General features: G+C 36.3%; 1 protein-coding gene across 1 annotated transcript in view; it reads left to right on the forward strand.

Moving 5' to 3' along the window:
- CNGA1 (cyclic nucleotide gated channel subunit alpha 1) overlaps positions 1-23,843 on the forward strand; it is a 71,405-nt gene extending 47,562 nt beyond the window's left edge. The window contains exons 3-10 of the mRNA XM_033106532.1: positions 13,689-13,809; positions 14,575-14,691; positions 15,674-15,736; positions 17,551-17,592; positions 17,669-17,779; positions 19,557-19,664; positions 20,633-20,739; positions 22,025-23,843. Coding sequence (XP_032962423.1) covers positions 13,703-13,809; positions 14,575-14,691; positions 15,674-15,736; positions 17,551-17,592; positions 17,669-17,779; positions 19,557-19,664; positions 20,633-20,739; positions 22,025-23,436 — 2,067 coding nt within the window. The 5' untranslated portion in view covers positions 13,689-13,702 and the 3' untranslated portion in view covers positions 23,437-23,843. The remainder of the gene's footprint in view (positions 1-13,688; positions 13,810-14,574; positions 14,692-15,673; positions 15,737-17,550; positions 17,593-17,668; positions 17,780-19,556; positions 19,665-20,632; positions 20,740-22,024) is intronic.
- The last annotated feature ends 2,114 nt before the right edge of the window (positions 23,844-25,957 follow it).

Here is a 25,957-nt window from a genome sequence, read left to right on the forward strand (position 1 = left end):
GTAACTAAGACTTGACTCACTCCTCCAACAATTCTTTTTATCAGTGAATGGACCAGTAAAGCAGGGGATATCTCTTGAGGGTAGGGTTGGAAGTAGGGTTTTAGACTAATGGAGAGGCGCTAGGAACAGCTTCTGTGGATGTAGGAAAAGGATTGATGAGCAACGTTAAAGGACGATCTGAGATTCGATAACAAGAATTTATAATGCAACTAACTCAATATATCCTGCACTCTGATACCACATTAATTTTCGCAAAGTACATTGGGATAATGTCATTCTCATATCTTAAAATCTTCAGTGACTATTTCCTGCAGAATGAAGAATGAGTACCTATTTTGACAAAATCCTCTTACTTTTCCATGCCTATTTCTCACTACTTTTCTGTGTTCTCCAGTTAAACCAGATGAATCTCTATTCTCCTGATAGGCTTCCTCTTTCACCTCCGTGACTGTTATCATGAATTCCCTTTTACCCAGGAAGAAACGTCTTTTCTCTAGCCCATTCCCACTTGTAAAATCCTACTCACACATGTCTCTCATTTTCCGCTTACTCTTAGATCTTTGCCCACTCTTTCCTGCAACCTATTTTCCCCAGGCTCCACGGCCTCCTGGTTTTGTTTTAGGGTCAGCCACTGAGAGTTACCAGTGGAAGATGGAGTATGGGAGAAGGGGACGAAAGGTGAATTCAGGGCATTTCTCTCACTCATGCTTTGCTTCTGGCATCATCTCCCATAGTGTTTCCATCTTCCATGGACAGTCTCTCCCTCTCTGATCCCGTTCCTGCTGGGCAGCCCTGGATTGAGGTTCCAATAAGCTTTCTCTTCCCTCTCTATCTCCTGCTCTAGGGGTGGTAGCTGTGCCCTGTTCTTGCTCATCTCTAAGTTTTCTCACTTTCTCTGTTTAGGTTTTCCAACACCTTTGTTATTAATTCTCTGTATTAAATTCTCACTATTGAGCCATCTGATTTGGCCATTTTTCTGATAGGACCCTGATTATAAGCCATGATTCTGTACAGTGCCATCTTTCTCATGAACCTCTTTCTTTATTTAGCTGAAAAGGATTCTTTTCTTTTTTGAAACTCCCCTTGAATTGAAAAAATATCTGTTATTCCTGCTATCATATTTTTTTCATAATACCATATAACACCATTAAAATATCCACTGATTTTGAAACCAAAAAAAGATAATCTCAGAAATTGGAGAAGAGGTGACTGACAATTACAAATACTTATTTTAGTCCCTTCGATGGGTCCCAAATCATTCATTCCGTATGGTGTTCTTGTCTTATTCCCTGCTACGAGATATAAGCTCTATATGGCTGTAATCCTCTTTGGGCTTCTTCCTAACATTTGGCAGAGAACTTTGTAAATGGTACATGCTCTTTATCTATTGAATTGGATTAATCGTTTGGTATGTATATTTTGCATTTCCATTTTATTTTCTAATTATGCACTGCTAGCATACGGAAATAATATTAATTTTTTACATTGATTCTTTTTATCTTGTGACCTTACTAAGTTCACTTAACATTTGTTCATTTTTTATATATATATATATATATATATATATATATATATATATAAATATATATACATATATTTATATATATATATATAAAATCTTTGTTTGCAAATGACAACCCTATGTAAACACCCCTGAAATATACTTCAGGGGTGTTTACATAGGGTTGTCATTTGCAAATATACTTCAGGGGTGTTTACATAGGGTTGTCATTTGCAAATAGTTTTGTTGCTTCTTTTCAATATGGATGACTTTTATTTCTTTTTCTTGGCTTACAGCGCAATGTTGAACACCTCTAGAATATTCTTGCCTTATTCTTGACTTTAGGGAGAGCATGTTTAGCCTTTCATCATTAACTATGATGTTAGCTGTAGGTTCTTTTGTACATGCTCTTTATCAGGTTGAGAGATTTCTTTCCTACTCCTAGTTTGCAAGAGTTTTTACTATGAATACATGTTGAATTATGTCAAATGCTTTTTCTGCATCTATTGAAATGATCATATAATTTATCTCATTTTTTTATTAATATAGTGAATTTCATTGATTATGTTACAAATTTAAACCTATATTTCTCATCTTAAGTTATGAAATTGACTTTTTGTTATAATAATCATTCGGGAGTTTTGTCTTCAAGAGTTTTTCCTAAAGGTTTCCGATTTGTGGATCTGAAAAGTCAGAGAGGTAACAGCAGCCTTGAAACTTTTCCTGATCATTCATTTATCTCTCCCACTACTGTATTCAAAACTACAGTTGTGATTGGGACAGGGCAACAATGGCCAATGGCGTAATGTTTTTAAAAATGTGATTCAGAAACTGCTTAAAACAGAATTACTTATGGTGCTTCATAAAATTGTAGATTCAAGTGTCCCAAATCATACTTCATTCAGACTCTGAGAGCAAGGCCCTGGAATCTGCATTTTAAACAAATTTCACGGCTATCATTCACACTAAATTTAGAGAACCACTGCTCTATAGTTAATTATGTTGGTTTATGTGTTGGTGTGTGTGTGGAGGGGGGTATACAACATAACATTTTTGCTACTTAATATAAAAGATATTCTGATTTTACAGATGTGAAAACTGAGGTTCAGCAAGCTTAAAAAACTACTAGAATTGTTTTTTCAGTTAGTAAGTGATAGAGCCGTGTTTTGAACCCAAGTCAGAGCCTGATGTCATTCAATAGAATAGACTGCTTCCTGGACATTCATAGTTCATGTTCCATACTAATTTTGCCTGCATTATCCATAAGATTCTCTCAACAATTTGCTTTGCAGTGTTTTACATTCTCACTTAATTGAGGAATTTTTGTGATTCATGAAAAACTGAAAACTGAAATATGCTTTCCAAAGCAGTTGTGTCCCTTTGATTCATTAATTTTGATTCAAAGATAAGTGTTTGGGAAAACCAGTAAAGCAATGAATTTTCTAAAAGAAGAATCTTTTGGTTCTTTTCAGATGTTTTATTAACAATCCTATGATACCAAAAAGGTTGAAAAGTATGTGGAAAAATCAACAATTACTGACAATCCTTTCCCAGACTATAGGCTAATTTCACCTTTTAATACAAAGGCAAAAATTCAAAATAAAATATTAACAGCTAGGATCCAATAGCATGTGAACAAGAAGAATCTACTATGATCAAGAAGGGTTTATTCCAACATTTGTCAGAAAAGAAAATGGGGAGAACGGAGGAAAAATTATTTAGTGTTCTAAGTTCAAATGACACAACATAATTACTAGAGGTCATGGGAAGAAACTAACTGGCAGCAAAATAACGGAGAAAAAGAAGATCTTTTTACAGAGCATATGGAAGCCAAATATCTGGAAATGTGTGATATCCAAATATCTGGATTTATGTGGCATAAAGAATTACATGAATCGTATTATTAGAAAAATGTAAATATACTTTCTATTGGAATTATTATAGCTGCTTAACTAGTCACTTTTCTCAGACATTAACCCTTCAAAAAGAATGTGGGTGTTTGACTCTCCTTAAGCTTGAGCCCATCTATGTACAGTATAATCCCTGAAAAACAAAACGCGGTTGAGACTTTTCTGAGGAACTCAGATTTTGACATCATGTGGATGGCTCCTATTTTTTTGTAGGTCATAGAAAACTAAGGGCAAAATCGCCAAAGTAATTTGGTTTAACTTGTCAGCACAAGCTGCTTCCTTGAAATGTATCCTTTGTTCTTATTTATATTAAATATATTTTAAACAGGTTTCATTTATTTCCCTGGGAAGCATAGGTTACGGTTTTCAGAGCTCACAGTTATTACACTACTGTTAGTATTTGGTATAATTAGTATTTTCCTATGTTTTAACCTATATTGTAAAATTCAACCTCTTCTAGTTGAGCAACCTCACCCAAATATGGCCATCTTAATGCTTCATGAGTCAGTCTAAATCCTTACTAATTTAAAACAGATTGATGGTTGCCAATAATTCTTCTGTGTATTTCCTAATCTTGATTGACACAGAGATCACTAGATCAGTCCTGCTAAGGCAGTTTTACATCTCTCAAAAAGAAAACAAGATATTTTGCCCAAGTCAAGAAGTCTGCCTTTGGGGTTGGCTATTGAAATAAATCTGAGTCAAAGTTGTAGAAATATGAAAATCCAGGAAAATAGTCAAGAGTTCATCAAGGCACAAAACAACAATAAAATGCCATTTATACTTTGGCAAAAACTAAAAGTTATTTTAACCAATGTATTAGGAAACCCGTTTTAAAAAATGGAAAATAAATGAAATGTTCCCTACCTCATTCCATTAGCCGAGTTAATTTGAGATGGATCATTAACTGTATTGGAAAAATTAAAACCATAAAGTTCCTAAAAGAAAAAAAGGGTTTATTCCATAATTATTAAAATATTTTATTAATATGGCTCATCATATTAATAGTCAAAGGACAAATAAGATAATTTCTATAAAACCAAGAGCCTTTAATAAAAAAAAAAATCACCACTCATTCCAATATCTAATTTTTAAAAAGCTTGGTGATAAAGGAATAAAAAGAGAGTTCCCAAACATAAATAAAACATCTATCTGAAAACAACAGTTGGCACCATGCTCAAGAGTGGACCTCTAGAAACATTCTCATAAGGCCAAGAACCATACTCGGTATCAGTTAAGATAGTTTTGGTAAAAAGTTATAACTCAAAAATATATGCTACTATGAGGAATATACTCTTTAAACCAGTAATAGAAGTGGCTGTTTACTGGGTTCTGACTACATGCCAGCCAGAATGCTAAGTTCTTTATTCACTTAATCCTCATGACAGACTGAGGAGCAAATGTTATTCAGGAAAGTAAAGGAGGATTTCCTAAAGAACAAAGCTGCCCAACAATGGAATGGGCTACTCATAAGGCCCATTCCAGAATAAGAACCAGAAATGTTCAAAAAGAGACCAGGTGACTATTTATCAGGAACAATCTGGAGGCATTCCTGTCTCAGGTGGAAGATTGGTTTAACTGACATTTGGAGTTATAACTGCTTCTGGGTTTTTATGATTCTACCCTGCAGAGGCCATAGTACCTTGTAATACGAACCAAATGACACCAAAAAAGTAGCTCAATTTAAAATCCAAATATTATGTTTAAACGTGTCAATTCTTTCTTTCAGTCAAAACATTTAGTGTTATTTGCTTAGGCAGATAATACACGTAGCTTTTAGATGAATTTTTCCCCTTGAGATTCCATCGTCCTCAAATTTAAAAGTGGGTTACTGAAAGAAAAAATTAACGTTGTTAAAATGTCCATACTACCCAAAGCAATCTATGGATTCAATACAATCCCTATTAAAACATCAATGGCATTTTTCACGGAACTAGAATAATGGTAAAATTTATATGGAACCAAAAAGACCCCGAATAGCCACAGCTACAAGTCTTAAATCTTGAGAAAGAACAAAGTTAATATCTAAAATTTATAAAGAATTCATACAACTTAACATCAAAAAAACAAACAATCCAATTAAAAAGTGGGCAGAGGACCTGAATAGACATTTCTCGAAAGAGGACATACAAATGGCCAATAGACATATGAAAAGATGTTCAACATCACTAATCATCAAGACAGCACAAATTAAAAGCACAGTGAGATACCACCTCACTCCTGTCAGAATAGTTATCATCAATAAATCAACAAACAACAAGTGTAGGTGAGGATGTGGAGTAAAGAGAACCCTCATGCACAGTTGGTAGGATCGCAAATTGGTGCAGCCACTATGGGAAACTATATGGAGGTTCCTCAAAAAATTTAAAATAGAACTACCTGATGACCCAGCAATTCCACTTCTGGGTATTTATCCAAAGAAATCCAAAACAATAATTTGAGAGGACATGCACCCCTATGTTAGTTGTAGCGTAATTTACAATAGACAAGATATGGAAACAACACAAGTGCCTATCAATAGACTATTGGATAAAGAAGTGGTACATATATACAATAGCACATTACTCTGCCATAAAAAAGAATGAAATCTTACTATTTGCAACAACATGAATGAACCTGGAGGGTATTATGCTAAGTGAAATTAGACAAAGAAAGACAAATAACATACGATTTCACTTATGTGTGAAATCTAAAGAACAAAATAAATGAACAAATAAAACAAAAATAGACTCATAGATACAAAGAACAAAGTGATGGTTGCCAGATGGGATGAGGGTAGGGGAACTGAGTGAAAAAGGTGAAGGGCTTAAGAAGTACGAATTGGTACTTACAAAATAGTCATGGGATGTAAAATACAGTAAAAAAATACGAGTGGATTACTGAAATTGTACACTAAAATTATGAGGAATTTAAGATTAAAATTCAAATATGTTTTTGATTTCTCAGTTCTAGTACCAAAGATTTTGGGCAAACTCAGAATCAGTGAAATAAAGAAGTAAAAGCCACAGATTTCGGCATTGTGCGTACTTTGGTTCGTATATCTGCTGTTTGTATACATTCTGGCTATTTGATCTTGGCAAATTTAGTATGTTTTCAGAATGCCAGAATCCCTTTTCCTTCGTAGGAACATGATGATAATGCTTACTTCACAATTTTGTAGTGAGAATTACATGCTTTATGTCTGGTATGGAGTAAGAGTCCAGGAAATGGTTGCTTTTATTATTACATTAAAGAATATTATCATCACATTACATATACTTAATTTTTAAGTTAAAAATTTTTTCATTCCTATTTGATTATGATATCTTTTCTTGTATTTTAAAAAATAGAGGTAAAATTTGCATATAGCAAAATGCATATATATTAAGGGCACAATTTGAGACTTTTGATCAGTGTATACATTCCACTTGCATTCTAGAAAGTTCCCTCATACCCCCTTCTAGTAAATTCTCACAGAACTCACCCCGCTCCAGACAATTTCTGTTCTGATTTCTATCACCATTGAATAGTTTGGGTTGTTCTTGAATTTTATATAAATGGAATTGTACAGCATATACTCTTGAATCAGGCTTCTTTCACTCCAAATAAGGTTTTGAGGTTTATCCATGTTGTTGTAAGTATCAATAGTTCATTCCTTTTTATTGCATTGTATAAACCAGTTTGTTTATCCATTCTCCTACTGTTGAAAGTGTGGGGTACTTCCTGTTTGGTCATTCTGTAAGTACAGCTGTTATAAAATTTCTTATACAAATGTTTTTGTGTACATATGATTTCATTTCTGTTGAGTAAATACCTGCAATGGAATTACCGAGTAACAGAGTAGGTGTATGTTTGTCTTTGTAAGAAACTGCCAAACAGTTTGCCAAAGAGGTTGTACCATCTTCCCTTCCACCAGAGAGAGATATGAATGACATTTGGTTTTGTCAGTCTTAAATTTTAGCCATTGTATTGGGTGTGAAATGATATCTCATTGTGGTTTTAATTTTTAGTTATCTGATGACTTATGATGTTAAGCACATTTTTATATGCTTATTGGTTGTTTTCATATTTTATATTTTATGTGCTTGTTGGCTATTTTTATATCTCCTTTAAGGAAGTTTTTGTTCAAGTTTTTTGTCCATATTTTTATTGGTAGTTTTTCTTTTTATTGTTGATTTATACAAATTTTTAATATGTTATGGATATTTTTTTTGGATAAATATGCTGTGAATATGCTTCTGAATGGCTTCCCTTTACATTTTCTTACCTGTCTTTTGATGAGCAAAAGTTAAAATTTTATTATTATTATTATTAGTTTCAGGTGTACAAAGCAATGTAATAGTTAGACACTTCACCCCTCACAAAGTGGACCCCCCAATCTATTGCCCTTCTGACATCGTATATATCTATTACAATTCCATCGACTCTATTCCCTACGCTGTACTCCATATCCTGTGACTATATATATATTAAATTATAGTTGATATATAATATTATTTAGCTTCAGCTTCAGGTGTTCACTGCAGTGATCAAGCATCTACATCATCCCTGAAGTGGTCTCCCTAATAAGACGTGCCTATCTGACACCCTACAAAATCTTTACAACATTATTTATTATATCACCCAAACTGTCTTTCATATCCCCATAGCAATATTGTAGTTACCAATTTATGTTCTCTAATCCCTTCTCCTTCTCCGTCATCCCCACCCCCGTCCCATCTAGCAACCATCAGTTTTTCTTCTATATCTCTGGGACTATTTCTGTTTACTTTGCTCATGTATTCAGTTCTTTAGATTCCACATATAAGTGAGATCATATGATATTTGTCTTTCTCTGACTTACTTATTTCATTTAGCATAATATTCTCTAGGTCCATCCATTCTTCTTTATGGCCAAGTAATACTCTTGTATAAATGTGCCACAGTTTCTTAGTCCAGTCGTCTACCGATGGGCATTTCAGTTACTTCCAAGCCTTGGCTATTGTAAAGGGCACTGCAATAAACATAGGGGTGCACAAAAGTTTAAAATTTTGATGACATCCAATTCATTGAAATTTCTTATTAGGTTTAGTGCCTTTTTTGTGTCCTCTCTGAGAAATAATGGCTACCCTAAGATCATGAAGATATTCTCCTATAATTTCTTCTAGAAACTTTATAACCTTAACTTGTATGTTTAAGTCTATGACCCTGACAACCCTCTTCCTTAGACCAAACTTGAGTAAGGATCATTTGAATCCTCTTTTTGACTAGGCTCTGACTTTGAACTCTGTTTTTGACCCACTTATTTTGGGCTTAGCAGGATATCCTGCTAAGTCAGTTTAGTGAAAATCCTCCAGACTTGATCTGATCAACCTTGATATCTGATCAAATTCCTCATTCCTCACTCTTATCGCTCTTATCACCGTGGCCCTGCCTTCGTAAGAATCCTTCCCTTTGAGTCAGCTTACCAAAAATACCCCTAGCCTTCACATTTCCTCTTAGTAACTATTTTGCATCCACTGACACTCCCTGCCCTGCTCTTGGCTATAAAGCTCCACTGGTCCTTGTATTCAGAGTTGAACTCAGTCTCTCTCCCCTACTAGAAAACCCCATTGTAGCAGTCTTCCCTGAATAAAGTCTATCTTACCATCTTTAACAAGGGTCCTGAATACTTTTTTCTCTAACAGTCCAATTTGAATTAATTTTTGTGGTGGTGTTATGTGGGTGTTAAAATTCTTTTCTTTTCCTTTTAAAACTAAAATTTACTTTGTTTGCACACTAAGGCCACAATATTTTCAAGTTCCCAAAGTGAAATATGGCAGCAAATGAATCTGACAATTTCTTGGGGAGACAAAGACTCCTATTAATTAATTACCAATAACTGTTGTCATTGTTGTTATTGATTTCCAGTTTCCTTAGATTTTTATGCTATTTCCTAGGCCTCTGATTAAGCACAACAGTTTTTGTGAGGAGGCAGCCCAGGCTGTCAGGCGTCAGCACTCATAATTGTCCCCAACTCTCTTCTTAGTGACTCGTACCTCTTTTTCTCTCTGTCTAGTTCCCCAACTCCTCCCTCCCTAATTTCCATGCTTCATTTGTCAATTGATCACATAACATTTTCTTCATAAGCATTTTCTTCCTTATGTTCCTAAATTCTTACAAGCAATCAAGATAGTCTGTCATAGCAAGTAATTTTATTTTTGTAATAAAAAATTATTTTGTAGCTCCTACTTCATTGAAAAATTAAACTCATTATAATAATGAATTATGTTTAAGGTACACAGGAGTTGATGCTGGATTTATACCAATTTAACATTACAAAGCTTCATGTCAAGTTTGTGTTCATCCTGCTTTTGGATTAACTTTCCCAGAGCCTACAGTCTGTAGGGGAGACAGACATGTCAGTATCTATGTATTAGCCTGTGTGTGTAAAGAGATAGAGAACTATGGTTACACAAAAGGACAGTGTGTTGAATTCTTGTGTCTAAGTAGTCATCAAAGTCTTCACAGAGGTGACCTGTGAACTGATTTTTGAAGGGCAAACGAAATTTTTCCTGGAAGAACAAAAAAAGTAAAGAATTCCATGTCAAGGTTACAGCAGGAGCAAAGGAATTATTAAACAAAGATATATATTTGTATATATGTATATACCGGGGGTGCCAAAAAAAAGTATACAAATGACTTGTGTTCATTTTTTGTTAATGTTACATATTGAGTATTACAATTTTAATACAGTTTTTTCCTTTCTGAAAATGTGTATACATTTTTTGGCATCCTCTGTGTGTGCGTGTATATATATCACAAACACACCTGCCTGATACACGATCAAATGTTTACAAAATAGGGGAATAGCAACAGCTAATCAAGTTTCCTGGATTTTTAGAAATCTCAGTACTCCTTACATTGGTCAGTTTTATATCTGGTGGGAGATCCTAAAAAAGCAAAAAGTGTCATTGCTAAGCTCACTTTTCTTCAAAGTTCCTTTAGTGCTTGTAAACTTGGGGTGCACATAACAGTGATATTTGCTGAGTTCAATAAAAGACTTATGAATACATTTAAGGAGACAATACTCTCACTGTCTTGAAAGGTTAAGCTAATGTAAACTTTCAATCAATTCCGGAATTTACTATAATGTGGACCCTCAAATGCCAGCAAAAATCAAGAATGGTCCATTATGTAAGAAAAAAATAGTCCTGTGTAAGAGAACTACGGGTGACAAGTCAAAAAAGGTGATTTGGCCATTACCATCCCACCTGTAATTTCTCCAGACAACAGCAGTCTGGGTAATGTTCTCTGCTTTTTGCTTTCCATAACCCCTCTCTCTCCCTCCCTCTTTCCGTTCTTCTTTTTCTCCTTTTACATTTCCCTCTCTGTCCTTTTCCTCCACTTCCTTCCTCTCTTTTTGACAACCACTTCTATGTTCCACAGCACCCCATGTATTGAGAATCAGGAAAAGAATCTGTTATTTTGCAGAAACCAAACTGCACACTGGCCCTTTTAAATAGAAAGCGCTTTAATTCTGCAAACTAGGTCCTTATACAGTCATTGGAAGGGCTGGAACAATAGGCCCTAGGCAGAAACTCTGGGCGTGACCCCAGAACAGCATCCCAGAAATGATCCACAGGGCAGTTTCTTTCTCTCTCACAATCTGGAAGGTGGGCAGTGAGAATTCCCCACTGGACTGTTTATTCAACAATGTGCCATGTAAAGTGTGAGGCAGGGATTAGGAAGCCACTTCCACTGCAATTATTAGTTCAAGAGCCACTTTGCTTCTGCTAGTGCCACACCAGCGTAAACTGGATACCTTGCTTGCCTTTGGCACTCAGAAAGCTGGTGACTGCACAGGAATTTGATAGCTCCGGAAACTCGATGTCTCTCTGGCTGTTCTTGCTGGCAGCCAGGGCAGAGATGGAAGAACTATTGTCTTCACGTCACTTCCACTTTACAAAGTTTCATTGATGATATATAAATTTATTTAGATCCAAATTCATTTCCAAGTGAACTTGATTGACCTAACCCAGGGCCTGAAATGCAAAGGAGTTTGGGAAATGTAGATTTTCTGCTCTTCCAGTCTTTGCCAATCATGAAAGCACACTAGAAGAAGAGAAGAATGGATACTGCTTGCCCACCCACCATGTCTACCATGCTAAGAACCTTTTCAAAATCATTGTAAATTCAGTGAGTTTTCATAACTTCTGACAAAAAGTCACATGAGTATAGTTTTTTTTTAAAAAACGATTGTTTTATTTTTCGATTAGAGTTGACATACAATATTATGTTAGTTTCAGGTGTCGTGTGAATATAGTTTTAAATGAATAAAAATGAGAGTTGTTCACTTACTAAGCTTTTATCGGGTACCTATTATGTGTACTGCTATGGTTACAAAGGCCTTCACCTTAGAAGGTCACGGCCTCACTGTAAAGACATGTGCACAACTAGTTACCACAGAGCAAAATAACTGAACTATGTACAAAATGCAGTGACAGAGAAGAGAAGGATGTGGTTAGCTCAGTCAAGAGTAGGGAGTCGATGAGGAGCAGACCTTGGCTTGGCTTTTTGCAACAGCTAGCACCTTTCTGGGACACAAGGGAGGTGGACTGCCTAGATGGAGGGAGTGCACGTACAAAGGCACATTTGTGTGAAACAGCCTGGCTCTGTCTGGGAACTGCAACCAGAATGCCATTTTGTACCTTAGGAATAATCTGTTTTCATAGCATAAAATTATTATATGAATTATCCATATTCTGTTTAATTAGAAAACACCATTCCCATTTTAAAAGTATGTAATAAATGGAAAACCTTCTAAAATAACATACCATTAATGAACTGGTTTAGTAACTAAGTAAACAAGCACATGCTAGTTATATAGCATCATAATAGATATTAAGAGGGATTAAAAAAATCTTTTAAGAAATTGTCCTGATTTCTAAGAACTCATAAATTAATTGAGGCACTAAGGCATATACAGAAAACTGTTAGAAAATAAGGAGGAAGGGTGATAGTAAAAATACTAACAACTGTTACAGTTGTTGGACACTTATTATCAGAAGTGGATGCTGGCCATAAACAGCTGATCCAACTATATCGCTGGGTACCTGCAATAGCAGCCGTGCTTGAATGCGTATGATTCTGTAACCTAACGGTCACTGGGCCCACTGTAGTCTTTGGATCCAAATAAATTTGCAGGTCATTAATGGCATGTAATTCCTGTTCCTGCCCACGTGCACACAGAACCTCCAATTTACCACCTTAAAACGTCTTCCCAGTGTTTTCTAGGGAATCCTTCAAGGGGTGCCTCACATGTGCTGGTTTTTGTGGAGATAGGTATGTTCTTTGAAGCAGTGACTCATGGAAGCTGAAGGCCCATCCAGGCCCACGTCATCAAAGCCCCGGTGGGGGTGGGGGTGGAGGTGGGAGTGGGGGATGGGGGTGGGGGGTGGGAGTGGAGGTGGGGGGTGGGGGTGGGGGTGGGGGGTCTGGAGGAGGAACATTCTCCACTTTGCAGGCAGGACCACTGGGAGGCAGGCAGAGGAGCAGCAGGGAGTAGCATCTTTGTCATGGGTACGGGCATTGTCAAGGTGCGGATCTTCAGAGTTGGGGATGAGGGTCCTTCTGCGGACTGTGGCCAGAAACCATCCTCTGAGGGCAGTTGAAGTAGGGGAAGAAGGCAGTGCAGTAAACAGCAGTAATGGGAGCATGGTACGCACTGGAAGCAACTGGAAAGTGAATCGATGTTTGGATGTTTGGCCGACCCTGTCCCACCAGGTCTTAGGAAATAATATACCCTGACTAGAGGTTAGGGAGTGTTTCTCAAAGTATGTATCAATGATTTAGGGGATTTGCTAAAAATGTGGATCAGTTGCATCCTTGTTCACTCCACAGCGAATACCACTTAATGCCCCCCACCCTTTTCTTTTGGATTCCTTTAGAAATTCACAGATGATTACAGCCATTTTGGTATTTTATTTTAATGCTTTTTATCGTTGCTTAATTGTTTGATGTGTATGCGACATCCCTGTAGTTTTGTCCTACACCTACATTGCCTGAAAATTTCAAAACTGGATAAGTCCAAAATTAAAAAAAAAAAGTTCAATACCTTTGTTATATTCTTGAATTTTTAAAACAGACACAAAACACTGGGTAGTGGTAATTAGGGATTAGGTCATGTTTACATTCTATTAAAGAATAATTACCACATATAACAGCAAATAATACTGTTATTACAGCTTTAGAAGAATGGTAGAGTGAAACTTTTGATTATATATGTAAGCACATTAAAAAAAAAACCCTTCCTACTAAAAAGCCTTCTTTCTCCCCAGATCTTAAACTCACCATGAAGAAAAACATTATCAATACACAGCACTCTTTTGTAAACATTCCCAATGTGATTGTACCAGACACGGAAAAGGAAATAAGAAGGATGGAAAATGGAGCATGCAGGTAAATCCATACATTTTCCCATGCATTTTTAAATACCAGCCACAGTTCTTAAATTTAACTACGTTTAATTTCAATTTAACTTTTAATTTGTAACCTTGCACTTTATAATTTATTTAATTTAGTGATTTTATTTAACCTTTGGAACAGCATAACTTGTATAACAAGTAATCACAGATATTATTGTGGCCATTATTTAGAAGTCCCTATTCCAAATATTTCCTTAGTCACCTGCAAGATCTTTCCTCATGGGACATTTCAGTTCTAAAGGGATAACATTGCCATAAATAAATGTGAAAAAAAATACTGTATAAAATGCCTACATGTTTTAAAAGTGTAATTTAAAATGGTTGCACTATAAATGAATAGACCGTATATACGTGTGGCTGATTTATTTTTAGTGGAAGGAATTTTATTATAAGTTAGGTCATACAACTATATAATATGATCCAAAACACAGATATCGCATTTTCTATTTGTGAAATCTTAATGTTAAATCTTAACATTAACTAAAGCATCAAACAATAGAAATGTGGAAGACCTCAAAAAAGTTGTTTCTTAGTTACATGCATCTTACTAAATTGTGCCTATCATTCTATGCATCCCATACAATTCTCAGTTCCCTCTAATTAAAAATTGTTATATGTGTGTTAGTTTGAGAGGGAAGAGGAAGAGATGAGGCAGTGTTTCCCCTAATGGGAACTGTTGTTCCTCCATTACCGTTGAGGACATTGATCTAATTCATCTCTGCCTCCCATTGGACCGTAGCTCCTTTTCTGATGATGATGGCAGTGCCTCTGTGTTTGAAGACTCCGAAAGTGAAAGCCCCCTCGCAAGGGATTCCTTTAGAAACAAGTCACGCAGAAGGGGAGGACTGTCACAGAGGTGAGCAGTGTGATCTCTCTCATATCTGTTTTAAAACCACTATTTATATGAAAGAAAGGTCTTCTACTCCTTCCACTTAGTGGTCTTGGCAAATGCTCTTGCTCCGCAGCCACTATGCAGGATCTCGGGAGAAACTTGGTACTTCTGTTCCTTACCCTTTTTTTCTCTCTGGGAAACTGCCACTGCCTGAGGATTATTCATGTCCATGGGGCTCCAAGTCATAAATACTCATGCTAATCATGTTCCTTGAGACATGCATCTGTCTCTTCAGAAGCCTTATGCCCCAGTCCTCTCTGATTTTCTCCTTCTCTCTGATCCTTTTTCCAGGGTCCTGAAGCAATTGTATGTGAGAGGGGTTGGCTGTCATTCTTTAATATGCTGTGTTCCATTTGACCCTGTTTTCAGGGAAGTAGAGCACTGGAGTGAGTTGCTAGAAGAGAAAAGCTAAAAATCCTTAGTAGGAATTGAAGCAGTCATGGAAACATCACACACGACTCCGAGGGTGTGGAGAGCAGTGTGTTGTTGGTACGGATCAGAGGTGCCCGTCCTATCAAACATATTTCTGTTTTCTTTGCTTTTTCTCCCTCCTTTCTTTCCTCTCTACTCTCTTTCCACTGACCACCTCAAGCTTTCCCACTGTTTTTATTTGCCTTCTCTTCTCTTCCTATCTTCCCTGACAATCTAAGTCTCAAGTCTCTTGCTGGGAGGTAGTGGCATTCAAATTCGCTCAGTAGAGGCCAAGAAGGATTCTGATTCTCTGTGTGAGCATTGATTAATAGGTATTTATTAATCACTTTGGTTCATGGCACTGATATTTGGCAATTGGTCCTTCATGGAGGCTCTGTATTTCCAAAAATTGTCTAGACAATCATTAGTAATGAGTAGAAACTGAAAAGAATTTGTTCTTTAAAGCTGTTTGCTTACCATGAACTTGATACGGATGGTGCCTACTATGATTTCACGGTATTTTTTCATTTCCCAGGGAGCAGTACCTGCCTGGCGTCATTGCACTTTTCAATGTTAACAACAGCAGCAATAAGGAGCAGTAAGTACATTTACAATAGAAAACCATTGTATTGGTCTTGTTTTTAAAGAAACCCATTAAAAAGGTAGGAATATATCTGAACCTGTTATTCAGCTGATATGTATTAGGCAAACTGTCAAATACAATGGCAATGATATTCTGTTATTTTGTTGTTTGGTTATGTAGTTCTGGAAAATGTAGCTACTCATATTAAAAGTAGTATGTATGTATGTACGTATGTATGCATGCATGTATGTATATGTGTGTATATATTTGAATCCTGCATACAATTATGGAACCCATCTCTTTTTGATGAGTAAGTACTGCCACTGGTCTCTGTTATTTCTAAATCCTGTCATCCCTGTCATGCTCAGGGAACCCAGTTTTGTACCAGTCTCCCCTACTATTAGCTCTGGCCCATAGAAGACAGCACCACTGCGCTTCTCACCAGCATATTCCTTGTCACTTTTGCATCCTCTGAGCCCTCTTAGGGAACATAATCACTGGTGGGCTAATCTTCCTTATGTAGTATATCCAGGTTGGCATACCTCCTCTGTGAGTCTTTTTGATACCTTCTTCTGTCATCTGCTGTGAAATTTATAATTTCCATTTCACTTAGTGGGGCCCTCATCTTTTCTGAACTTTAAGGAGCCATCCGAGCAGTGCATCCGCCCCGTCTCCTATATTGATGCTAGGATGTTAAATCCTGTATCGCAGGAGTGTTCTCCCATAGTTATAAATTCTCCCTTTTCCAACTTCATGTTCTGTTCCCATTTGTACATGACGACCTTAGATGCCAAGCCCCACTTCAGTTGTCCATTTTATCTCCTATTTCTCTGCAATAGCAGCTTTCTACATCTGTGTCATTTGTAACCAGATGAAATTTATTTGTACATTTGCACCTAAAAACTTCCTTCCCTTTAACATCCTCTCTCTTCCCAACGTTTCCAACTCTTGCCCATACTTTGAGGCTTAGGTTTAAACCTACCTCCCTTTAACAACCTTCTCTGACAATCCTAGTGATAGTGATATGCCTGTTTTTTCATGTCTGAACAATAAATATTCCCAAGATATCCCAACCAACAATGGCGGTCTGCTGTAATCTTAGGTCTATTTCTCTGACTCCAGAATCCATTCTTCTGCTGATCGAGAAAACCAGTCATAGAAAGAGGCCTCTAATCACTTAATCTCTATTCAAGAAGAAATTGTATATAGAAAAAAAATGTTCTCAAATCACGTAAAATATTCTAAGAATTAGGATTCCACTGTGTTACCACAGAACTTTTCGACTACCCATAAAAATTGCTTCAGTCAGCATCATCCCTCTAAAAAGAATGGAAGGCATTTTCTTGAACTTTTCAAATCTCTTATTCAAGGATAAATATAAGTGATCTCAAGTAGATTAAATTTGACATTTTATATATACATATATACATTGAGCATCATCCCTCTAAAAAGAATGGAAGGCATTTTCTTGAACTTTTCAAATCTCTTATTCAAGGATAAATATAAGTGATCTCAAGTAGATTAAATTTAAAATTTTATATATACATACATACATTGAGACTTTGAAAGCACTCTCTTTCAGGGGCTGTTGTTTCTTAAATTTCTCTCCTTGGGTTTATGCCTTTACCCACCTCCATTTTCTTCAGTTTTCCACATTCACCTATCCAGGAATTTTTGGATGCATGTACAGTTTTTGCAGAACTCTCTATTAGGCAACCAGATTTCTGGCTTCTGAGCACAGGGGCAGGTCTTTGAATGCAAGGCTGAACTGAAGAATGGAAGTCAGAATGTAATTTGATTATGTGACAGAGATATTGTTTCTTCTTTAGACAACCAAAAGAAAAAAAGAAAAAGAAAAAAGAAAAGAAGAGGTAAGTTAGACTTCCACATTTTTCTGCCCATAGAATTTTTGTATTTTAATTCCAATTACATATCTCATTTTTTCAGCAAGTTAGGTGATAAAAATGAAAATAAAAAGGACCCAGAGAAGAAAAAGAAGAAAGAAAAGGACAAAGAGAAGAAAAAAAAAGAGGAGAAAAACAAAGATAAGAAAGAAGAGTAAGTATTTATACTGGCATTGAAATTAGGAATTAATTTGTGATGGGTTTTAAATCCGGGGATAATTTCCCTACACTTTATAGTAAAGAGGCCCTATGTAAAGACTAAAGAAGTTGTTATTAAATGTGAATTTAAATTCGTTTCTTATTTTCTTAAAATTAACAATGGAAGCCTTATTCTTAGTTTTCTCATAAAGAATTTCATTCTTGTCATTGATTACCTTCCCCAAGCACTGATGAAGATAAACTTACCACTGGGGTATATTTAGGTTCCAAAGAGAATTGAGTTCCTAGGGATCTTACCATCAATTTTTAAAATTGAAATAGGAATTTAATAATTTCATTAACATTTTTGAGTAATAAATACCATATGGCAAATACTCCAAAATAAAGAAGTGTCATTGAAAAGCCATGTCTAATTTTGAGAGCAGTGCAAATGCTATCAAAACACCAGCCATTTGAAAGATTCTTTTTAAAACAAACATTTGTGAGTAGAATTTCACAAGGGTAAGGCTGAGTGATATTTGCAAAGCTATATTTTTTACATTTTATTAAAGGGAAAATTGTTTTCTAAACTTACATAGAAAAAACTCTTTACCAGACAATAGTTTACTTATTTGTACCTGTTAGAAAGTTGTTGAAGTTTGTATAAAGAGAAAATTACTTAAAAATGTAAGCTTGATACCAGAAATTTTGTTTTTCAATTTCCATTTGACCATATATTTTCTTCCTCCCTTTCTCTTGCCCTCTATTGCCTCTCTTAATCCTTCATACATGCTATGAACAAGCACTTTTTATTAGATTGTGTTATATGAGGTCTGACAATTACGTTCGTAAACTCATCCTAGAAAAAGTGCTACATACCTCATTGCTGAATATCACTATGATCACCTTTGAAGTACTCCCCTTGGGAAGCTATGCACCGATGCAAGTGCCTAGTCCACCCTTCATAGCAATTTTGGAATTCTTTTTCTGGAATGGCCATCAGAGCTGTCATCATATTACACTTGATGTTCTGAATGTCGTCAAAATGTCTTCCTTTCAACATTTTCTTCATCTTCGGGTAAAGAAAGAAGTCATTGGGGGCCAGATCAGTTGAGTAGGGAGGGTATTCCAATAGTTATTTGTTTACTGGCTAAAAACTCCCTGACAGACAGTGCCACGTGAGCTGGTGCATTATCAAACAGTTCAGTCATTTGCGTCTTTTTCATGCAGCCTTTTCAGCACTTCCAAATAGTAAACTTGGTTAACTGTCCAGTTGGTACAAATTCATAATGAATAATCCCTCTGATATCAAAAAATGTTAGCAACAGTGTTGCAATAAATTCACGAACTTTATTGTCCGACCTTGTGTTCTTTTTTCCATACAGATGAGAAAGAAGCTATGAGCTTCCCCCTTACAGTGTCGTTCCTGGTTGTTTTGTTACCTGGTAGGGGGAGTGGCAAAGCCGCTATTCTCCCACCAGCGTTTGGCATGATTGATGCCATGATTCCTTCTTTGTGGCTGGAATGATAGAAGTGTCTGCAGCATCATAATGAAACAAGGGCTTTAATAAAAGTCTAATGTGTGGTTTAATGTAAGACTAGTAATTTATCTATCCACCACTCACTACACAGTTTCTTATGACTAGTGCACTTATGCCAAGTTCATCTTCCCACTGCGGAGTAAGCTTCCTATTTCATTAATTGTGAGTGATGGGCATAATTATATTTGATAGGTGAAATAAAAAAGTTCTTGTTTCTTGATAACTTTCCCCTTTGTTTTTAATTTCTGCTAGGGAGAAGAAAGAAGTCATGGTTATCGATCCCTCAGGAAACACATATTATAACTGGCTGTTTTGCATCACCTTACCTGTTATGTACAATTGGACTATGGTTATTGCAAGGTGTCTATATACTTTTGTGGATCTCAGCCCACTTCTAGTTTCCAAGTTAATTGACTTAACAGTTTGGCCTAGAGTTCTTCAGGATATACCGTGTTTCTCCGAAAATAAGATATAGCTGGACCATCAGCTGTAATGCATTTTTAGAGCAAAAATTAATATAAGACCCGGTCTTATTTTACTATAAGACTGGGTATAAAATAATATAATATAAAATAAAATAATATGATATCAAGTCTTATATTAATTTTTGCTCCAAAAGACGCATTAGAGCTGATTGTCTGGCTAGGTCTTATTTTCAGGGAAACATGGTACCTCTTTTTTCCACCACAGATTGTAAAGAGATGCTACATTATTCTCAAGTTGTTTTCATAAGATCAGGAGTAGGTGCTTTGGTTCCCAATATACTTCGAAATCCAGTACCGAGATTGCGGGGAGAGGGGAGTACTTTTAAACTTCTGATTGCTCAGTCATTGAATTAGAACTTTGGGAGGAACTTTATGTTTTCCTTGGCCTATAAGAAAAAAATGTTGCCAAGATCAAGCATAGGTGGTTATAGAGCAAGATGTGTTTCCCAAATCATTTCTATGGTGGGCCGTCTTTTAGGCCGTAGACACCTCAGCTCTCCAGTGTCATTTTCTGAAGCATTCTGGGTACAGATGTGCAATATGAACCTGGTTATTAATGTTTATCACCCCACATAGTTGACTTTAGCTTGAGGCCATTTATCCTTATTTGATGTTTTCATAAAGCTGACTAGTATAATGGAAAAAATATTGGAATTCAGAAGTGTGAGAAAACTGACTTCAACCACTCATTTGGGAAAAGATTTGGGAAAGCCACGGTTGATTCAATGGTCTCTCAGGACCCCTTTTAGTCTTATACTTCTCATCGTGATAAAAATTATAAAGAGGACTTTTACTTAAATTGGCCCCCATTTCATTTTATTTATAAAAGTTTTTCTTTTACAGAGCATGTTTTGATGAACTTCAGGCTGATTACCTAGAATATTGGCTCTTTTTGGATTACTTGTCAGATGTAGTCTATCTTCTCGATATGTTTATACGAACAAGGACAGGTAAATATGTTCAGCTTTGGATATTTTGCTATTTTATTCTTTCATCTGTAATACAATTTGAAATTTCCTATTCAAGCATTCTTCAAAATAAACTCACAAAAATCTGTTTTAGAGGAAAAGGCACAATTGAAAACAAGAGTACTACATACCCACTCAGAGTCTTAGGTCACTCCAACTGATTCAGAAGGACGTTACTAAGCAACCATTTGAATGTGATAGGTAACTTTTCTCTGTTATCTTGTTCATTAGGTTTATGCCAGGTGAAAGATATAGAAAGAGCAGAAATGGTCTGTCAGCTTTGTGGGGAAAGTGTAATTGCTACCTAACAGCAAGATACCTTGAAGGAGCATGGGGAAAAATGTTATTGTACCCAGCAGAGCTGTACTAGAAATTTTGTAAGAAACAGTATGCACATCCTTAACTCTACTTTGTGGTCCATGGTAAGACATTATTACCAGGGGGCAGGATCCTGATAGCTTTCCTCTTGAGGTATTCTTGTTAAGCAAGTATAAGCTCATTGTTTCTCTACTGCTCTCCACATACTAATGTAACCAGTGTACACAGGGTATAGCTTTTAAGTATTGTTATGTCAAGTACGGACATTCTCTAAATATCAGTGTGCTGGAGCAATGTTTCAGTTGTTGTATACTGTTTGCAGCTCTCGTAGTCAGTCTAGGAGGAGGAACAAATTCTTTTCCTAGTGGTATGTGTCAGAGTATTGAAATTCTGGGTTTAATACACAAGGCCTATGGTAGCAGCATAGAAGGGAAGATACCAGATATCTAAGGAAGGGAGGATGGCAAAAAGGAGGTATGAAAACGTAACCTAGATGGACACTTGTGCTTTACATTGAATGAGCAAGGCAAAAATATGTATAATCAGACAGTAGGGCAGATACCCAAACTTCAAGAGTGGGGCTGGGATTCTGTCAAGAGAGTCATGTGAGGTGTAATCACAGTGCTTGAGTGTTCAGGAAACTTTCCAAGAACACTTCATAAAAGGAATGGCTTTGCCTGGATAGAGATACTGGATTTAGAGAGATTTGTATATATACATTGCATATAGTTTCTCACTTTTGCACTTAGAAAGTTTTACTTCTTATTTCTGCAAAAGAATATTTTCTATAGCTTTACGGTGATTGGTACTCATATTTTATTATATTGCTAAAAGCATATTTATTAAAAGTGAGTTCTTGCTTTGAACTCAACGAAGTTCATTGAGAGTTATTTTAGGAAAATTCACAATGGCATAAAAGAAAAAACACATTTTTTTTTTTAAATTTTAGGTTACCTAGAACAAGGACTGCTGGTGAAGGAAGAGCTTAAACTCATAGAGAAATATAAATCAGACTTACAATTTAAACTTGATGTTCTATCAGTGGTACCAACAGATCTGCTGTATTTTAAGCTGGGGTGGAACTATCCAGAAATTAGGTTAAACAGACTATTAAGGATCTCTCGAATGTTTGAGTTCTTCCAGAGAACAGAAACAAGGACAAACTACCCAAACATCTTCAGGATTTCTAACCTTGTTATGTACATCGTCATCATTATCCACTGGAATGCGTGTGTGTACTACTCGATTTCCAAAGCTATTGGATTTGGAAATGATACATGGGTCTACCCTGATGTTAATGATCCTGAATTTGGCCGTTTGGCTAGAAAATATGTATACAGCCTTTACTGGTCTACACTGACTTTGACCACCATTGGTGAAACACCACCTCCCGTGAGGGATTCTGAGTATGTCTTCGTAGTGGTTGATTTCTTAATTGGGGTATTGATTTTTGCTACCATCGTTGGTAACATAGGGTCTATGATTTCCAACATGAATGCAGCCAGAGCAGAATTTCAAGCAAGAATTGATGCCATCAAGCAATATATGCATTTTCGAAATGTAAGCAAAGATATGGAAAAGAGAGTAATTAAATGGTTCGACTATCTGTGGACCAACAAAAAAACAGTTGATGAGAGAGAAGTCTTGAAGTATCTACCCGATAAACTCAGAGCAGAGATTGCCATCAGTGTTCACTTAGACACATTGAAAAAGGTACGCATTTTTGCTGACTGTGAGGCTGGTCTGTTGGTGGAGTTGGTCTTGAAATTACAACCCCAAGTCTACAGTCCTGGGGATTACATTTGCAAGAAAGGGGATATTGGACGAGAGATGTACATCATCAAGGAAGGCAAACTTGCCGTGGTAGCAGATGATGGAATCACTCAGTTTGTGGTTTTGAGTGACGGCAGCTACTTTGGTGAGATCAGCATCCTTAACATTAAAGGGAGCAAAGCTGGCAATCGAAGAACGGCCAATATTAAAAGCATTGGCTACTCAGATCTGTTCTGTCTCTCAAAAGATGACCTCATGGAAGCTCTAACTGAGTACCCAGATGCCAAAGGTATACTAGAAGAGAAAGGGAAGCAAATCCTGATGAAAGATGGTCTGCTGGATATAAATATTGCAAAGGCTGCAAGTGATCCTAAAGATCTCGAGGAGAAGGTCACTCGAATGGAAGGGTCAGTAGACCTCCTGCAAACAAGGTTTGCTCGGATCCTGGCTGAGTATGAATCAATGCAGCAGAAACTGAAGCAAAGATTAACCAAAGTCGAGAAATTTCTGAAACCACTTGAAACAGAGTTTTCAGCCATTGAAGGATCTGGAGATGAAAGAGGGCCCGCAGACTCTACACAGGACTGAAAAGCTGGTTATTAACAGGGATATGCCTCATGATCCTTTTGGTGATGTGATTGAGTTGGAAGAAGAGGAAGATTCAGCTGGGGCATTTTTCCCTAAGGAAAACATGTTTTGGTCCAGGGCACACGGCCCATGCACTCACCTGTGAGGTACCATGATTAAAGAATCATCACATCTTAGGATTTTCCACAATGGATAATGTGCAAAGATATAAACTTGTCACGTGTCAGCATCTATATCTTCTGATTTTTCCCCCCACATATCCTCCCTTCGTGTAATAGTGTTTATAAAAGTGAATAAGTGTCCCTCATGTGCAGGCAATTTACATTGTTGAGGAATAACTGGAAAGTACCATGTACATCACATTCAGGATACTATTTTAAAAGAATTAGAATGCAATAAAGTAAAATCCAAAACTATAGTGAATATTACTTATTTCATAATTTAGTAGGGAGCTTAGGATCCCATAGAGCTTCAGGGTCACTTTAAAGATATTAATTGTGTACCTTAGGACTTAGAAAGGGTGGTTGAGAGAAACCTCTTATTGATAAAAGTATTACAAATCAGACTTCACTATATAAATATATGTATATATTTGTATATTACTAGATTTTGTAGGAATTTTTTATAATAAAACAATTTTCTGATAATTGAGACCTGATGGCAGTGGCTCCTATCTTCCTTCTCTGACCGACCTGCAATAAGAAAAAGAGATGAAGGTAATAATATTCCTGGGTGATTAACAAAGGAAATTGTTGTAACATTAGAAAAGGAAGCCTAAACGTTGAATGGACCTTCATGGGCATCACCTGGGAGCTTCTTAGAAATTCAGAATCTCAGGCATAACTACTGTTGAATCTGCATTTTAGCAAGACCATTAGCTGATTCATACCCACATTAAAGTTTGAGAAACACCAATCTAGAGAACCAGGAAGGAGTTAATGGAGACGGTTCTAGAAAAGAAAAGGGACAGATAACGTAGCTGTGGAAGGCATTGCTAATCAATCTTATAGCTCTCTACTGCTGAACCCAGATGCGGTTAAAAAAAGTTCTTCTTAACCCAGATCACTGGAATTGTTCAGAGCTTTCTACCCCTGTCTATAATAAGATGACTTAACATAGCTTTTTGTTAATTTGACATTTCAGATATTCACGTAGAACTCAGTCGGTGTACGTTAATGGTAGAATTTATTCTACTCTATCAATAGCATATCCATTGAACTGTTCCCATTATGTATTTACAGTCTTCAGTTTCCCTTCTACATGTTGCCTGTCTCTTCAATCAATATCAGCTGGCAAGTATTTCTTCACTTTCCAACTTGAAATATGACGTGACTAAGCGTTCGTACCATTAGGTGGCAATGTTGGTCTACAATTATAACCTCCAAAGCCTGAAGTGTATTTTTCTCCATAGAAATTGTAGGTAGTAAAATCAGAGTTCTTTGGCAATAAGGGGTAATTTTTTTTAACATGGGTATTTCCAGAAGATTTTAGTATAGCAAAGTATATACCAGTCTAAAATGAAAACATGATCAAATAAAATTTTAAATGCTCACTTAATGGATAAAGTAACAAGATAAATGGAAGCATTTCAATTTCTTACTTTTAGGAAGCTCACCAAGGCAATAATGGTAATTACATTACAAGAAGCTTTTAAGACTATGTAAGATATGTACTGGAGATAAACAAAGGGGGGAAAAGGAGCAAGTAGCATTTATATTGAAATTCAGTTCATATTTTTATTATTTTAAAAAGTCTATTGCTTTAAAAAGTTTGAAAACTAGTGATGTGTTTTAACAGTGTTGGAAGTATGCCTGGCTAGGACATTGTCAGTTTAGGTAATATTCTTCCTCATGACTACTGAAATTGTGTTATTGGATGTCCTTGTTTATAGACTTTAGAATATAAAATACCCAACAACAGTCTCTAGACTCAAATGGAATAGTTTTCTATTCACTGGGCTAGTTTATGTCTAGGTGAAGGGAGAAAGTGGGAAAAATCAAGGAAAGGGAATCAGAGAATAGAGAAAATGCAGAAAGACCCTAGAGATCATCTTGTTCACCCCTCTTCATTTTATAAATACAAAAATGATGATCAGGCAACACTAAAATTGGTGAGGATATAGCGTATTAGGAATTTGGAGTGAGAGCGGGAATTTTAACCATACATTGGAGAGCAATATGCTAATATCTGCTAGAGCCTCAAGTTTGGCTGACCTAAAACCCAGCAATTCCATCATTAGGCATAGTCACTAGAGTAAATTGGCCACATAGGCATAAGGAGACATGCTAAATAATGCTTATAATATTATAGTAAAAAATGGAAACAATCTCCTTCATCAAATGGAGGTTAGATATAAAAATTGGAATATATTCATATAATAGAATGCTATCAAATGTTTGAATAATAACAGATTAACACTTATATAGTGCTTAGCTTGTACCAGGTACTGTCCCAAGTACTTCTCAGTGTCAGTGCATTTCATCTTCATGACAACTTACAAGGCAGATTCCATTGTGTTCCC

Source organism: Rhinolophus ferrumequinum, chromosome 5, assembly GCF_004115265.2.
Source record: "Rhinolophus ferrumequinum isolate MPI-CBG mRhiFer1 chromosome 5, mRhiFer1_v1.p, whole genome shotgun sequence".
Lineage (NCBI taxonomy): Eukaryota > Metazoa > Chordata > Mammalia > Chiroptera > Rhinolophidae > Rhinolophus > Rhinolophus ferrumequinum.